Genomic DNA, 16,386 nt, shown 5'->3' with positions numbered 1-16,386 from the left:
TGCAGGGGTGCATACTCAGCCCCCTACTTACTCACTGTATATCGATGACTGCGTCACCAAATACCAGACTAATGCCATTTACAAGTTCGCTGATGACACTACCCTAGTCAGTTGAATCTCAGATGGTGAAGAAACAGACTAACAGGAGGTGGAAGACCTGGAAAAATGGAGCACCAAGAACAACGTAGCTCTCAATGCCGGCAAAACCAAGTAACTCATTATTGACTTTTTGTGGGATGTTATTCATGCCCACCTACACATTAACAGCACAGATGGAACGGGTGGAGAGTGATCCTGGGAGTGATCAACAACAAGCCTTCTTGGACTCTTCATGTGGACGCACTGGTTACAAACGCCCAACATCACTACTTCCTCAGACATCTGAGGAAATTTGGCAAGACGGCGAATACCCTTGCTAACATTTATAGGTGAGTCATTAAGAGCATTCAATCTGGATGTATCACTACCTGGTATGGTAACTATACCATTCAAGATCAGAGATGGTTACAGAGACTGGCGAACTCGGCCCAGACTATCACAAAGGCCAACCTCCCGTCTGTAGAATCCATCTACCAGGCCCGCTGTCAAGGAAAGGCAGCCAGCATTCTCAAAGATCCATCCCACCTTGGCAATGCTTTTCTATAACCTCTACCATCAGGGAGAAGGTACAAAAGCCTGAACATACGCACCGGATGGTTTCAAAACAGTTTCTACCCTCCTGTTGCTCAGATACTGAATGGACTCAAATTCTTAGCATTCACCTGTGCCTGTGTTTTGGTTTTTGCTGCTGTTTACCTACTATTTACATATCTGTGCTATTTAAATATGTGATCTGCCTGCATTGCTCTCAAGTTAAAGCTTTTCACTGTGCCTCGATACACGTGACAATAAATTCCATTCAATTCAATTAATTCCGATGAGATTAGATGGGACCATCTTTTAATTTCTCTTGGGAACCTAGGAAATCATTGTTACTGGTGAATACACAGGTAAATAGGATGCATCCAAAAAAAGGCCAAGCATGCAAAACTGGAGCTTTTGATTTCCAACCAGGTGTAAGTTAAATTCATTATACTATAGTCCTTATGAGAAGACAATTACTTATGTTGACTTTCTAAGCAGCAGATACCAACAAATCATGGATCCGTCTATTAAACAGTGACATCTAGTATCAGGTTGTCAATCCTACAGACCAAGGGCTGCATGTATTATCAACATCACCCTCGCCTCACCCTGGATACAGGATTGGCACTATGATCCTCTAAACCCTTAGTCTCATTTGCACATAGGTTTATTTGTTAGTTATTCCTGCTTGAATTGTATGCCCCTGGAAAAGGTTTTGTTTTTAAATGCCATTGTTCAATAACAGATAAATCCCAAATCTGAATCCAAGGATCAGTTAGCATCAATTAATTGAAACACAAATATAAACTTCATATTTAACACTTAAGCTCATAGAAAACCTCAATGTGAACCCTGAAGGCAAAGTTCTGAATATACCCTCTTCTTCCTTCTCTGATCCTCTTCATTTTTTTTTGTATGGGATGCAGGAGAGCTATAATAAGAGTTAACATGGCGGGAAAAATAAACATGAAGTCTTACTCCAAAACCAAACAGACAGGAAGAAAGCCGTAGCCACTTTAAAGATAGACATTTCTCACCTGTTTGCCTTCCTGAGACAGTTGTGACCACTGAGTGCCCAGCAGTTTTGTAATCTCTGTAAAAGGGAGATCTGGATGTTCAATTTTCAGCTTGGCTCTCTGTTCATTCAGGAATAACACATACCTGTCAGGCAGTTACAAGGGATTAAAAGGAACAAATTTTGAAAGGCAGTGTTACCAGGCATATCAATTTAAAAAATAAATAAGTGAGACTACACAAAGAATAAGTCTAGCCATATTTTAACTGGGTAATTAGAAAAGTATTGCAACAGAAGACAATGTGACTTGATTCTATAATTAATGATGTCCAAAAATAAGAATACAAATGACCCAAATTTACCACAAGCATTTCATAAAACATGTTTGTGATACACGTACTGTATAAGCACTATTACTAAATATCTAGTTATTGATAAACTATAGTTTTATTTATACAATCATAAAATTTAGCTACGCAAAAACAAAAGAGGTTGAGCTACCTATAACGTAGCTTGTTGCTCATAAATATAAATTAAGCATTTTTGGTGACTTACCCAACGTAGTTTTAAACCTCACCATAAGCTTGGACATTATCCTTTTGCCACATCCTGTGCAGTTAACTTGCTAATTTTAGTGTTTATGCATTCCTGCAATTTTGGTGGAGCTCTTTGGTATTAGACAGGTGGCCAAAAGCCTTCATTCTAATTTCTTTGCTTTTCTGACTGCAAATTCTGATTTTTGCTTAGGTATTTTATTCTGACTTGAAATAGTGCTAACACACTGTGGCAATCTAATCATCATACCATCAAGGTTCAGTTATAAATCTGACAGAAACATTATTACAAGGGATGTGATGTTTCTGTCAGAGCAAAGTAGATGACATAATGCTGGAATGATCAAATGAGCAAACATCAATACAAGTGCTTAACGTCGACTGGGCATTCAAAATTAAGTCCTTCAAACATGACATGAAACCACTTTCTTACCCTGTAGTAGGAGCCCGGGGTGCAGTAAAATCTTTTTGAGGTTTCCTTTTCTTGCCTTTTGGCCAACCACCTTTTCTCTTCTGAATTTAAAAAGAGAGGTTTATGGATGTCTCCGTTGGCGTGAATACAACCCAATACATGAAGCAATTACTGACAAAAACATACACTTGCTTTTTTTAAATTTGAAACTTCAGGTTAGCCTTGTTGTTATAAACAGCCCAACAGTAGGCATTTTTAAAATATTAATTTGCAGAATGTAAATTCTGCTGACAAAGCCGTAATTTATTGTCCTTGACAAGACCATGGTGAGCAACCCTTTTGACAACTGATTGTTTTCTGAAAAGGCTTGGCAAGCCAGTGAAGAGTCAATCACAGCGCTCTGGGTCCAGTGTCAAATGCAGGCCAAACTAGGTAAGCACAGCAGATATCCTTCCCTAAAGGATACCAGTGAAGCAGATAGATTTTAAGATAATCCATGAGTGACATGGTCAACATTATTGATACAAGCTTTTCATTCCAGATTGTTTAATAAATTGAATTTAAGTTCCTGTTCTTCCAAGGTGGAATTAAACAAATGCCCTATATCATAATCTGGATCTCTGAACCCTGTAACATTTCAATATACTGTACTACTATTTCCATCCAGTGAGAAATCACTCAAAGCATGCACAGTGAAGCTTAAGATCAAATAAAATCCAAACTTGGTATCATCTACTTATCAGTCCCTGATTTACCTCAAGTTCTGTACACTTTTCTTGATGGCACTTGGTATCATTGGTTTGACTCAAAACCGTTTTTCCCCTTCAGAAGTAATACTATCGACATACACATGCCAAGACATTGCTAAAAGGCAAGAAGTTGAAATGCTCATCATGCACTCATCAGAACTAAAACAGATTTGAAACAAGGAATACCATTTTATACAGGATGAGAACAGGGTGCTGATAGATTGGAATGGAAATACAGCAAAACAATTAACTGTTAAATCTTAATTCTCAGACCAGAGATGTAGATTCCAATTGGTCAGAGTGTTGACTCTTAAAGGTGCAACCTATGTGCAATTCCTTTTGCCTTCATAAAACAGGATCCTGTGTATTTAGATATCTAGCTTCTAATGTTCTGTACTACCAGACAATTGTGCACATGCACATGAAACAGTCCATCTTCAAATGCAGCAGGACTTGGACCATATCTAGGTTTGGGCTAACAAGTGGCAGATCATATATATATACCACACAAATGCCAGGCAATTTTATTCAAGAGATAATCCAACCATCATCTTTTGACATTTAATGGCAATACATGACTGAAACCTTCACTATCAACATAAAGTTGCCACTTATCAGAAGCTGAACCCACAAATATAGCGGTTACAAGAACATATCAGGGTAAGAATCTTGCAGTGTTTAACTCAGCTTCTGATTCAAAAAAGTCTATCCACAAATCAGCAGTATGGTGGAATACACCATCCAGGAGAAAGTTGTCCATTTGTGTGGCACGACATCCACAAACATTCACTCTCTCCATTACTAATGCTCAATAGCAGCAATATGCACCATCCACCAGATACACATTGCACTGTATAAATTCACAAAAGGTTACTTATGAAACCCAAAATCGCTCCCATCTAGAAGAACAGGGCAGATGTACATGATAGCACCGCCACCTGCAAGCTCCTCTCAAAACCACTCAAAGTTCTGACAAGGAAATGCGTCACCATTTCTTCACCATCACTGGATCAAAATCCTGGCATTCACTCCCTGAATGGCATTTTGGGTCTACCGAAACCTAATGTACTGTTGTGGTTAAAGGCGGCAGCTCACCACCATCTTCTCAGGACAAGGAATGGACAATAAGTGTTGGCCTAGCCAGCAATGCCCATATTGCAATAAATTAATTTTTAAAAAACACCCTGGGCTAAAAACACTTGTTTCAGCAAGAAGTGACCATACTTGTTTAGACTGGAAAAACCCCTTAAACACAGAACATGCTACTACATAGCAGCCCTAAAATCCACAACAAGATACAAGGGCAAATATTAAAGTTCAGAACCCATTTCTGAATAACTGGGCATTTCTAAAGTAACTCTGTCAATCACTTCTTTCTACCACCTTAAGCAAGGAGTGACACTGAAGCTACTTATGAAAATCAACAGACCTCAAGTTCAAATTACTACCCAAAATCTCTATCATATTTTTAGTAAATTCCATCTTCTACTTTTAGAACTAACCCTAAATTGTTAAATACCTGATGTGCTGGTATATAGGTCAGAGTAACAATGACGGTATCACCAAAGTTGAAATGTTATTGCTCTGTTATTAGCATTACAATTTCATTAGATATCAAACACTTCTGTCTCAAATTGCAATATTATCAGTTTTCAATTGAGCAAACCATTCTCTGACATAAAATAAATCTCCTTAATTTAGGCTGTGTTATTACTACTGTTTGAGCAACTTTTCTTTGATATTTAGCTCAACTCAGAGTGCAGTATACAAATAAGAAATTGATTTGTTTCCCTTAATCTTCCTCGAATGATATCACAAAACAAATGTTATCTGCATCTCAGAACAGATCAGAAGCAAAGCTGAACTCCTCTGTACCTGCAAACACAGGTTGACATCAACCACAGACCAATGTGCCTTTTACACTGACTTTTTTTCCCAACCAAATCCACATTTTCAGTTACGGTTGAAAAGTATAAGTTGATATTTTGGACACAAGTTTTTTCAAACACATTTCAGTTAAAATATCAATAAATAGAAAATAACTTTCAATTCCACTTACAAGAAACAATTCAATGCATCAGTCATTTGCTGTGAAAATAGCAGATAAATTATTACATCATATATACCAAGTGTATTGATATAACAAAAACAATGGGAGTAATCAACAACTTGCAATTTTTTCACCTTGAAAATGCAAAAAACATCTCATTGTCTTTCACTACAGTAAATCAGACAGTAAGATTGTTTTGTCAAATGTTCTCTGGGTTTCAGGTAGATGCAGGAAGGTGAATTAATTCCACCTAAATTCCCATGATTAGATCAATATAACAATAAAGGCTTTGCATCCATACTGACTTTTGGTCAAAATTTAAGATTGGCAGGAGAAGTTTCACCACTAAGGGGAACCAAACATCGGCAGATTTTCATCCATGCTGGTCATAAGCTTTTAAATTTCAAATATTAGGCGATTACTTAAAATTTAACAATAGTGAGATATTGTTCTCTGCATATTACGGAAAACACTCACGTGAACACTAATTATGAACTGATGCTTGACACTATTGTACTAGCCCTGTTAAGGATAAAAGTTGTAAGACATCCACCATAGCAAACAACTGATTTGTGGGATTGTTTTCTTCCTTGCAAATGAATTGCATTTTATATTGCATTCTTGTATTTGTGGAATTTGAAGTGAAACCTATTAACTTGAGCTGACCTTTAAACAATATACCCATGACTGATTTATTCAATCCATGTACAGAGATCAAAGGTTAATAACAAATCAGACCTTGACATAGGGATGACTGATTCCAATTAAACCCGGTCTTCAGAAATTGGCCAGTGTTGAACGCCCCTATCAAGAAATAGAGAGCATGTTCTGATGGAAGGTCACAGACCTGAAACGGTGTCTCTGTTTCTCTCTCCACAGGCGCTGCCAGAGTGAGCTGCTGAGCATTTCCACCATTTTCTGTTTTTAGTTCAAATTTCCAGCATCCGCGGTATTTTGCTTTTGAGTTGCTGTAGAAAGCACGTGTATTTGTGGTATCAATTGAGGCAAAGATCGGGAAAATAAGATCAATTTCCCAGCTGAAAACAACTCAGTTATATTACAGGGCAGCTTCCCTATTACAAGGGAAAATAAAGTATGCAGCAGTAATGCCTTTCTTCTTAGCAGCAATTGCACTTTCACAGCTAAATTTAGTGGTCATGATACTGGCTCCATTCACCAGCCATAAAGCCACTGTGACTATTTCCATGCACCCCAATGTGATTAAATCCCTTTCTGACAGTCTGTTGCCTCTGTCTGGCATCTCAGATTGAGGATACTGCCTCTAACAGCAGCCGGCTAATTAAATAACCAATAGGTCTGTACTCCAAGAACTTCACCAGGAGCAGCAGACACTGCAACTTCTCAGGACCAGAAGCAGCACTGAAAGCCCAGAGTAAAGATAAGCAGTGTGGATTTGCTGGGTTGAAGGGGATAGGAGTGTAGCCATAGTACAAAGCAAAACAAAAGGATTTGAAAAGGGATACCTCTCTGAGGCACAAGTTGATTAATAAAACAGAGCAGCAATAAAATGGTGTATGAAAACTTGCCCAGTTGCATGAATGTTTAGTTATTGCTGCAAACTGAACAACATTAATGCGCATAAGTGTCAATGTAGGGATTAACAATAGTACTGTCACTCGAGTCAGAAGCCTTCAGTTTAAGCCTTATTAAACAAAGCTTGAGCAAACACTTCAGTGTGGTATAGATGGTGCAAGGTGGCACTGAAGCTATCAATCTTCAGGTGATATTCTAAACCACAGCCAAAAGCTGCCCCTCTCAGCAGAACCAGATTGTTATTTGGAGGGGAGCAGAGGAGCTCTCGATGTCTTGGCAAACATTTACTCCTCAAAGAATATCACTAGCAACAAATTACCTGTTGTGTACAAACGGGCAATAGTATTTCATATATTATTATAGTGACTACGCTTCAAAAGAACTTAACTGGCTGTCAAGCACTTTTGGACTTATGATAGGCACTGTACAAATATAATGTTTCATTGTGGCGGGAACTTCAAATTTAGACTACTTGGAATACACCGAATATCTAACATGTATCATGATAGTGACCAATATAATTTTAGTTATCTCAAGTAAACAGCTACAGTGATACAATGTGGTATATTCTCAACAGAAGAAATTTCAAGCTAGAAATCAAAATTGCCACAAGGTGGCACAAGAGATCGGTTCTACAACAGAGAAATCTGTTGGATTAACCCTGAGGCTACAAAAACAATTTCAAATCAGCAAAAAAAAGTATAAAATACTTTTCTATGTATCCACGAATCAATGAAAGAAAATAGACCTATACGATCCCATCTAACCCTTTAACAGATATCAAAATACTCACATTTTCCCTGTCATCTGAATATGACCCAGCATGTAGAAAGCATGCTACACCAAACATTGACTCTTCCATTGTCCTTAATATGTCACTCCCTTTATAAAAGCAGGATTATGATTTTAAACAGTGACTTGATACACTAATTGGAAGCAAGATTTGGCTGTGAGTTATGTCCATCACTTAATTTAATTCAATTTTTGTATTTCCTGCCAATAAGCAGGAAGCAAATTGTAAATTTAGTTGTGTAGGAATGTCAAAAGTTGGAACCACAGTGACTCATGTATTTGGTTTACCAAGGTAACAATGCAACTTGCAAAGAGTTGCAACACAATCAATAGCTTAAATTAAGAAAAATGTTAACCAAGTATAAACCTTTTATAAACATTGTAAAATTAACAAAAGAATTGCTAACATTTCCCTTCCAGCCCAAATATAATTTCACAATTTCATAATAACAAACACAATTACCACCATTTATTCACTGCCAAAGCCTGCAAACATTGCATCAATAGACTGGAATTTGAATTTAGGAGAACTCATTGGTCCAGTATTCAATTTCCATTTCAATTACAAGTGCTACTCAAATTCAAATGCAGGTTAACAAATTCAAAAATATCCTTATGATCATTTGTTAAAAAGCAAAGAAAAACCAAAACAGAAATAGGTTTCCAATCAATTTATATTCACATTAAATTAATTGTGTCAGTACAAAACATGATGATCAGGACGTGCAATTCTTGAAAATTAAAATAATGATCAAGCCATCATTTCTCAGCATCTTGACTCTCATTTATTCCTGGTATAAAAACATTCTCGAACTAAGCCAAATTCTCAATGTTTTTGGTGTTTTGTGCATTCATCAGTTCACTACCAGGTTTCACAGAATGCAGGATTTATTTTTGTTAACGATACTTGTCCATTTGTTCAGTCTCACAAAGTACTGATTAAATGGAACACTGAAAAAGTATGAACAACTGCTAATTGACCCCACTAATACCAACCCTCGTTAGTTGTTCAGACGTTTGGTTGAAGGGTGCTATTTCCGAGCAAACCAGTTTTACAGGTTTTGGGATACAAACAGAGCAAGAGAGAAAAAAACACCCCATTATTTAAACTAATAGGTTTGCAAGTCAAGCTTGCCCTAAAATAATTAATTCAAGATTAAAAATACTTTATTATTTATTTGCACAACTGTAAAACTCAAAAGTCCAAATAATTGTCTTTATTTAAATTATCCAAGCAGAGCTAGTGCTTGTAAGGTGGCATTATAAAAGGCAATTTGCTAATGGGAAATAGCCACAAAATAATGAAAATTCAATAGTTTTGCTCATTGCTAATCACCATCCCCCTTACAGCAGTCTTAACTTCTTAAATTGAAGAAAAGTTAATCCACTCAAATGACAATCCCCAAATAGGCTATGACTTCCAGGTTTTTTCCCCCCCAATATAATTTGTTCAAAAATAGAGAAATTCATCTTTTTTGAGACTTCTCAAATGAAGTTCATGTTCTTGACTCCTTTACTGCAATTCAAATATCATTCATACTAACACATTCCCATATCTTTAATCCTACATATCACAAGTTGTGGGTAGATCTATAAACAAGGCACCAGTAAATAGCCACAATATCATCGTCATGGGCAAGACTGGTACTTTTGTAAATACCATACAAATTATTAAAATTAAAACAGAAGCTTACAAGAAACAAATCTTGCAGTTAAAAAAAAAAAACTAGGAATCAAAAGTCAATTACTTCACTTTGGGAAGAGATCAAATCCATAAATGAACACTTCACCAATCCTACACAAATACCTTGGGTTCATCACTCTCAACTTCCTTTGCACTGCTACTTCTTTCTGTTTGTCCCTCCAAAATAACACTTTGCAGGCGCTGTGATCCTGCATCCAACGGATGAATCTGAAGCAGCGGGTTGCCAGTTGAAATAGCACTCACACCATCTCGCTGCAGCAATGGCTGTGGAGATACTGAAATATGGTGTTAAAATATACAGGTTGTGAAATACCAACTGCACATAAATAAGTTTACATTTGCAGACATATCCTAACACTTTTTTGCCACTTGTATTAATGACAATATTCTTTTATTGGTCAACTCAAGTTGAGAAGTAACAAGATTAAATAAGTAAAAATCCAGATCAGTGATACTAGCAAGCGTACGGAGTCAATAAATGAGATGCTGGTAAAGCAGGTTAGGCAGCATCGAAGGAGTAGGAAAGTCTGCGTTTTGGGCATAAGTTGTTCATCAGGAATGCGGCAGTGGGAAAAGGAGGCAGAGAGATAAATAGGAGTGGGATGGGGGTGAAGGTAGCTGGGAAGGCGATAGGTAGATGCAGACGGGGGGGGTGATAGTGATAGGTCAAAGGAGAAGGTGGAGTGGATAGGGCGGGGGGAGAGAGAGAAGGAAGATGGACAGGTAGTACACTTCAAGAGGGCGGTGCCAAGTTGAGGGTTGGATCTGGGATGAGGTGAGCAGAGGGGAGATAAAGAAACTGGTGGAAGTCAATGTTGTTGCCATGTGGTTGGAGGGTCCCAATCGTCAGGTTGCTTGGATTTGGCAATGGAGACGGCCCAAGACTTGCATGTCCTTGGTCAACTGGGAGGGGGGAGTTGACATGCTTGGCCACAGGGTGGTAGGGTTGTTTGGTGCACATGTTCCAGAGAGGTTTCTGAAAACGTTCCACGAGTTGGCATCCTGTTTCTCCAATGTAAAGGAAACCACAGCAAAAGCAATGGATGCTGTGGATGAGTTGTTTGGATGTGCTGGAAAATCTCTGCCAGATGCAAAAAAAGATCCTTGGGGGCCTTGGAGGTGAGGAGGAAGGTGAGAGTGCAGGTTTTCACCGCTAGAGGCGGCAAGGGAAGGTGCCAGGAGGGGAGGGTGGGTTGTTCCTAACGAGGGAGACACTGAGGGAATACTCTCTGCGGAATGCAGGTAAGGGTGGGGTGGTGGGGCCTGATGGTAGGGACAGAAATGGTGGAGGATAATGCGCGGTATCCGGAAATTTCCGGGGTGGAAGGTGAGGTGGAATATTATCCTGGTTTGGTTGGAGAGGTAGGGTTCTAAGGTGAAGGGCTTTTTGAGAACATTGCAAATTTAGACAACTAAGATTTCCAAGCTAAGTAGCAGTTATGTTTTGTGAAATATAATTTAATTGATTCACTTTTTTTTTTAAGTTTTATTTAGTAGCAGTTATGTTTTGTGAAATATAATTTAATTGATTCACTTTTTTTTTTTAAGTTTATTTACTGGAATCACTCATTTCCCCAAGTGTCTGAACTTAAACTTCATTTTCAGTTCTACTGTGACAGTTGGATTCAAATAAACCTGACAGACCGAATACGTCTATTAAGCATTGCTCCCTGGAAATGTTAAGTCAAACAAATTACCTGTTTGTTTTATTTCAATTTCTAGCAATAGCAACTTTAATATTTGGCGAAAAATATTTGAAGAAAGGCTGGTTTAAAAAAAGAAAGAGCAAACTTGAAAAGAGTCATTGACATAAAATTTATAGAGTGTTCAACACAAACTGTATTATGGGGAACGGACAAGATTGGGAATCCAACTCTAGTGGTAGCAAACACACTAGAATTTTAGCTGAGATGAGGTAAAGAGGAACAGAGGTGGAAATTGGCAGCCTTGACAGAATAGGTTAATGGTTGAAGGTTTCACAGAGTCAAATATGACATATAACTGCAAACAAAGTCTGGCTCCACCTCAGACATTTTACAGCAAGAGGATGGCTATGGAGCAGAGGATGAAGACCAAAGACAACGTTTTTTTGTTCCCAATAGTTAGCTTGAAGGAATTTCTGCTAAAGTGCTTGACACTTCAGAAACAGTAGAGAGGTTAAGAGGTAGCCGTGATTGGAGCTGGTTGTCACTAACATACATATGGAAAGCGACATTCAGATTAAGTCACCAAAGGGCAGCATGCAGATCAGAAAACAAGGATGACAAAGATAGAACTTGGAGTGGGAGCAGGAAGAGAAGCCATAACACATAGCTGATTATCTATCCAGTTGTAGCCAATACTGGAAATGAGTAATTGCAGTTCCATGCAGATTAGCAATAATAGAGAGGTGGAGAAGGATGATAGTGCGGTCAACCATGGCAAAAGTTAGACAGATTCAGAATGACGAGGAGGGAGTGTCTGCCTTTAGTTACTCACATGGGATATTGTTTGTGACTCTGAAAAAAACAGCTTCAACATTGTAACAGAAGCAGAAACCCGCTGGAGTTCTAGGAAAAGATGGGCACAAATTTATGATGTATGGGACAGCATGGACCAGTGCGCTTAACATTGGACTCTTAAGTGCACAGTAATTGTTAATGTTAGTGAGGAACTAAAAGACCATTTAGATTCATTTGGCCCTTATGTAATGAACCAGACTTTATAAAAAAATCTTAAAGTAAGGGAACACTTAGGAAGCAGCGATCATAATATGGTAGAGTTCAGTCTGCAGTTTGAAAGAGAGAAGGCAAAATCGGGTGTAATGGTGTTACAGTTAAATAAAGGTAATTATGAGGGCAGGAGAGGGGAACTGACGAAAATAGACTGGAAGCCCTTCATCAGGAAAGGCTTTTGAAGGGCTTTTGCCCGAAACGTCGATTTTGCCTGTCCTCGGATGCTGCCTGAATTGCTGTGCTCTTCCAGCACCACTGATCCAGAAAATAGACTGGAAGCAGAGCCTAGCAGGGAAGACAGTAGAGCAAAAATGGCAGGAGTTTGTGGGTAAAATTGAGGACACTGTACAGAGGTTCATCCCCAAGAGGAGAAAGATTATCCAGGGAGAGATTTGCCATGGCTGACAAAGGAAGTCAGGAAATCTATCAAAGAAAAAGAGAGAGCCTAAAAAGTGGCCAAGAGCACTGGGAAATCAGAAGATTGGGAAGGCTACAAAAACAAACAGAGGATAACAAAGAGAGAAATAAGGAAGGAGAGAATCAATTATGAAGGTAGGCTAGCCAGTAATATTAGAAATGATAGTAAAAGTTTCTTTCAATACATAAGAAACAAACGACAGGCAAAAGTAGACATTGGGCCACTTCAAACTGATGCAGGAAGCCTAGTGATTGGTGATAAGGAAATTGCAGGAGAACGTAATAAGTACTTTGCATCAGTCTTCACAGTGGAAGACATGAGTAATATCCCAACAAGGAGAAAGTGAGTCTGCAGATGCTGGAGATCAAAGTTGAAACTTTATTGCTGGAACAGCACAGCAGGTCAGGCAGCATCCAGGGAACAGGAGATTCGACGTTTCGGGCACAGGCCCTTCTTCAGGAATTCTGAAGAAGGGCCTGTGCCCGAAACGTCGAATCTCCTGTTTCCTGGATGCTGCCTGACCTGCTGTGCTGTTCCAGCAATAAAGTTTCAACTAATATCCCAACAATTAAAGGGAGTCAGGGGGCTGAGTTGAGTATGGTTGCCATCACAAAAGAGAAAGTGCTAGAAAAGCTAAAAGATCTTAAAATGGATAAATCTAATGGCCCCGATGGGCTACATCCTAGAGTTCTGAGGGAGGTGGCTGAGGAAATAGCGGAGGCATTGGTTGAGATCTTTCAAAAGTCACTGGAGTCAGGGGAAGTCCCGGATGATTGGAAGATCGCTGTTGTAACCCCCTTGTTCAAGAAAAGATCAAGACAAAAGATGGAAAATTATAGGCCAATTAGCCTAACCTCAGTTGTTGGTAAAATATTCAGAGCAATTGCTGAAGAGGATTAGCTTCTAAGAACCATTTTTTGTGCGAGTTATGACTCCAATCGGTGGACAGCTTTCCTCTGATTCAAATTGACTTCAAATTTGCTAAGACCCTTTGATGCCACACTTGTTCAAATGCTACTCTGACACCAAGTGCAATCTCTTTCACTTCACCTCTGTTAGCGTTTTTCATGCAAAGACCAATGCATTCATGTTCTGAACCTGTGGTCCTCAAACTTGACATCAGTGTACCCAGTTGTCTTTTGCCATTTCTTCTGATATAGTATAGTATGAATTGAATTGTTTGAGGAATTGTATAATGGTGCAGACCTCAGGAGGAGTCCAAAGATACTGGTGGCTGTTGATGGTTGCAAACACTTCAAACTTTCCTTTTGTATTGACAGTGTCGTTCTGACTACTTTCTAAACGGTGAGAAAATTCATAAAGCCAAAGTACAGAGGGATCTGGGAGTGCTAGTTGAGGATTCTCTAAAGGTAAACATGCAGGTTGAGTCAGTGATTAAGAAAGCGAATGCAATGTTGTCAATTATCTCAAGAGGGTTGGAATTTAAAAGCACTGATGTGCTACTGAGACTTTATAAAGCTCTGGTTAGGCCACATTTGGAGTACTGTGTCCAGTTTTGGTCCCCACACCTCAGGAAGGACATACTGGCACTGGAGCATGTCCAGCAGAGATTCACACGGATGATCCCTGGAATGGTAGGTCTAACATATGAGGAACGGCTGAGGACCCTGGGATTGTATTCATTGGAGATTAAAAGATTAAGGGGAGATCTAATAGAAACTTACAAGATAATACATGGCTTGGAGAGGGTGGACGCTAGGAAATTGTTTCCGTTAGGCGAGGAGACTAGGACCCGTGGACACAGCCTTAGAATTGGAGGGGGTAAATTCAGAACAGAAATGCGGAGACATTTCTTCAGCCAGAGAGTGGTGGGCCTGTGGAATTCATTGCCACAGAGTGCAGTGGAGGCTGGGACGCTAAATGTCTTCAAGGCAGAAATTGATAAATTCTTGACGTCACAAGGAATTAAGGGCTAGGGGGAGAATGCAGGTAAGTGGAGTTGAAATGCCCATCAGCCATGATTGAATGGTGGAGTGGACTCGATGGGCCGAATGGCCTTACTTCCGCTCCTATGTCTTATGCTCTTATGGACTAAATTACCTGAAATCCTTGTGTCTCTGGCTCGTTTCATTGCATCAAATAGCTGGAAACAGAGATTCTTATGTTAAGCTACATAAAGTCTGAATGCTGGCACTTATGGTTAAGAAAAGTTTGAATTTTCATTACAAATCTTGTTTTGTTTTTAGTTAGCATTTAGCTAAAATCCAATTTTAAATAAAATCCCCAGCCTTATGAAGGATTTTAACAAGGCTTATGTCAGAAGAGAAGCAAGGCTTAATTAATCAAAGAAGCAGCTCAAACCAGTTCTTCTCTAAATGGACCAGATATACCTTTTGTGTCAGCATAATTTCAGGTCTTTGGGTAGATAGTTTGGTGGAGCAGAATGAAAAATAATAGAAACTGATCAGAAAAATACAGCAATAATCATGGTAGACTAATCTACATAAAGATGGGCAAAAGTGGCCTTGATGAAGAGTTCACAATGTTTTTGGTGTAGTTTCTTGGAATAGTATGTTCTGAAAGATAGCAAATACATCTCCTTTATTCAAAACAAAAGGGAGACAGAAAGCAGGAAACTTCAAGCCAGTTAGCTTAACATCGGTCGAAGGGTAAAATGCAAGAAGCTATTATGGAAGAAATTACAGCAGGGCACTAAGATAAGTTCAAGGTAATCAGATGAAATCAACAGTTTTGTGAACAGATATCATGTTTAACAAATCTACTGAGTGTTCATGGAGAAAATAACACATGCTGAGGATAAAGGGGAACGCATGGATGTACTGTATTTAAAATCCCAGGTGGTCTTGGATAATGTGCTACAAAAGGTTATTGCACAAATTAAAAACTCAATGTAGGCTAACAGGAAATATAAATGGGTCTTTTTTCAGGTTGGCAGGATGCAAGGAGAGATGTGTCACAGGGATCAGTGTTCGGACATCAACAAGTTACATATGAACGACTTGAATAAAGGGAGATGGGAATGGTTGCCAAATTTGCTGATGACAAAGATAGTTGGGAAAACAAGTTGCAAAGAGGACACAAAGATATCAGAAGCTACAAACAAGTTGAATGAGTGGGCAAAGATCTGGGAAATGGAGTATATTGTGGCATAATGCAATTGCCTGGTTAAGCAGGAAGAAAAAAAGAAATCCTCTTATTGGAATGATGAAAGATTAGAGCTCTGAGATGCAGTGTGATATGGGCATCCTACTACAAAAGGTACATGATATAAATACAAAAGCCAGCACAATATTATTATTTATTGCAAGAGGGACTAAGGAAGTTTCACTTGAGTTATACAGGACTCTTATGAGATCACATCTGGAGTATTGTATAGAGTAGCAGCCCCCCTTAAGGAACGATATAACTCAATTGCAACTTACAAAGATAGGTTGAATGTGAAGATGGTATTTCCACTATGACAGAATTGAGAATTAGGGGTCACTTGTCAAAAAATAAGGGTTTGTCCATTAAAACAGTGACAAGACAACTTCTTTGAGTCTTCAGAGTTCTCTTCATTAACAAAAAAGGTGAAAGTGAAGTCTACGAGTATTTTTAAGGCAGCAGTACATACACCCCCTTGCCTAACAAAAGTGTAAGATTATCAGGAACAAATGAGAATGTGGATCGGATAACAATCAAATTAGCCATGACCATATTAAAAAGCAAAATAGGCTAGAAGGGTAGAATTGCCTACTTGTGCTCTTTTGTTGTACTCCTGCAAACGTTTTGTCGTCAATTTGGAATTACATTTAGGTGCCGAACAATGAATTTTCAG

The 16,386-nt window shown here is 38.7% G+C and overlaps 1 protein-coding gene across 1 annotated transcript in view; it reads right to left on the bottom strand.

Moving 5' to 3' along the window:
* LOC122539413 overlaps nucleotides 1-16,386 on the bottom strand; it is a 64,303-nt gene that overhangs the window by 33,697 nt on the left and 14,220 nt on the right. The window contains exons 3-5 of the mRNA XM_043674228.1: nucleotides 9,558-9,730; nucleotides 2,627-2,706; nucleotides 1,662-1,785 (exon numbers count right to left, since the gene is read on the bottom strand). Coding sequence (XP_043530163.1) covers nucleotides 1,662-1,785; nucleotides 2,627-2,706; nucleotides 9,558-9,730 — 377 coding nt within the window. The remainder of the gene's footprint in view (nucleotides 1-1,661; nucleotides 1,786-2,626; nucleotides 2,707-9,557; nucleotides 9,731-16,386) is intronic.

The sequence above is a fragment of the Chiloscyllium plagiosum genome, chromosome 32 (genome assembly GCF_004010195.1).
Source record: "Chiloscyllium plagiosum isolate BGI_BamShark_2017 chromosome 32, ASM401019v2, whole genome shotgun sequence".
Classification (NCBI taxonomy): domain Eukaryota; kingdom Metazoa; phylum Chordata; class Chondrichthyes; order Orectolobiformes; family Hemiscylliidae; genus Chiloscyllium; species Chiloscyllium plagiosum.
Note: the sequence above shows the minus strand (reverse complement) of the source record. Positions and strands in the feature narration are given on the sequence as shown.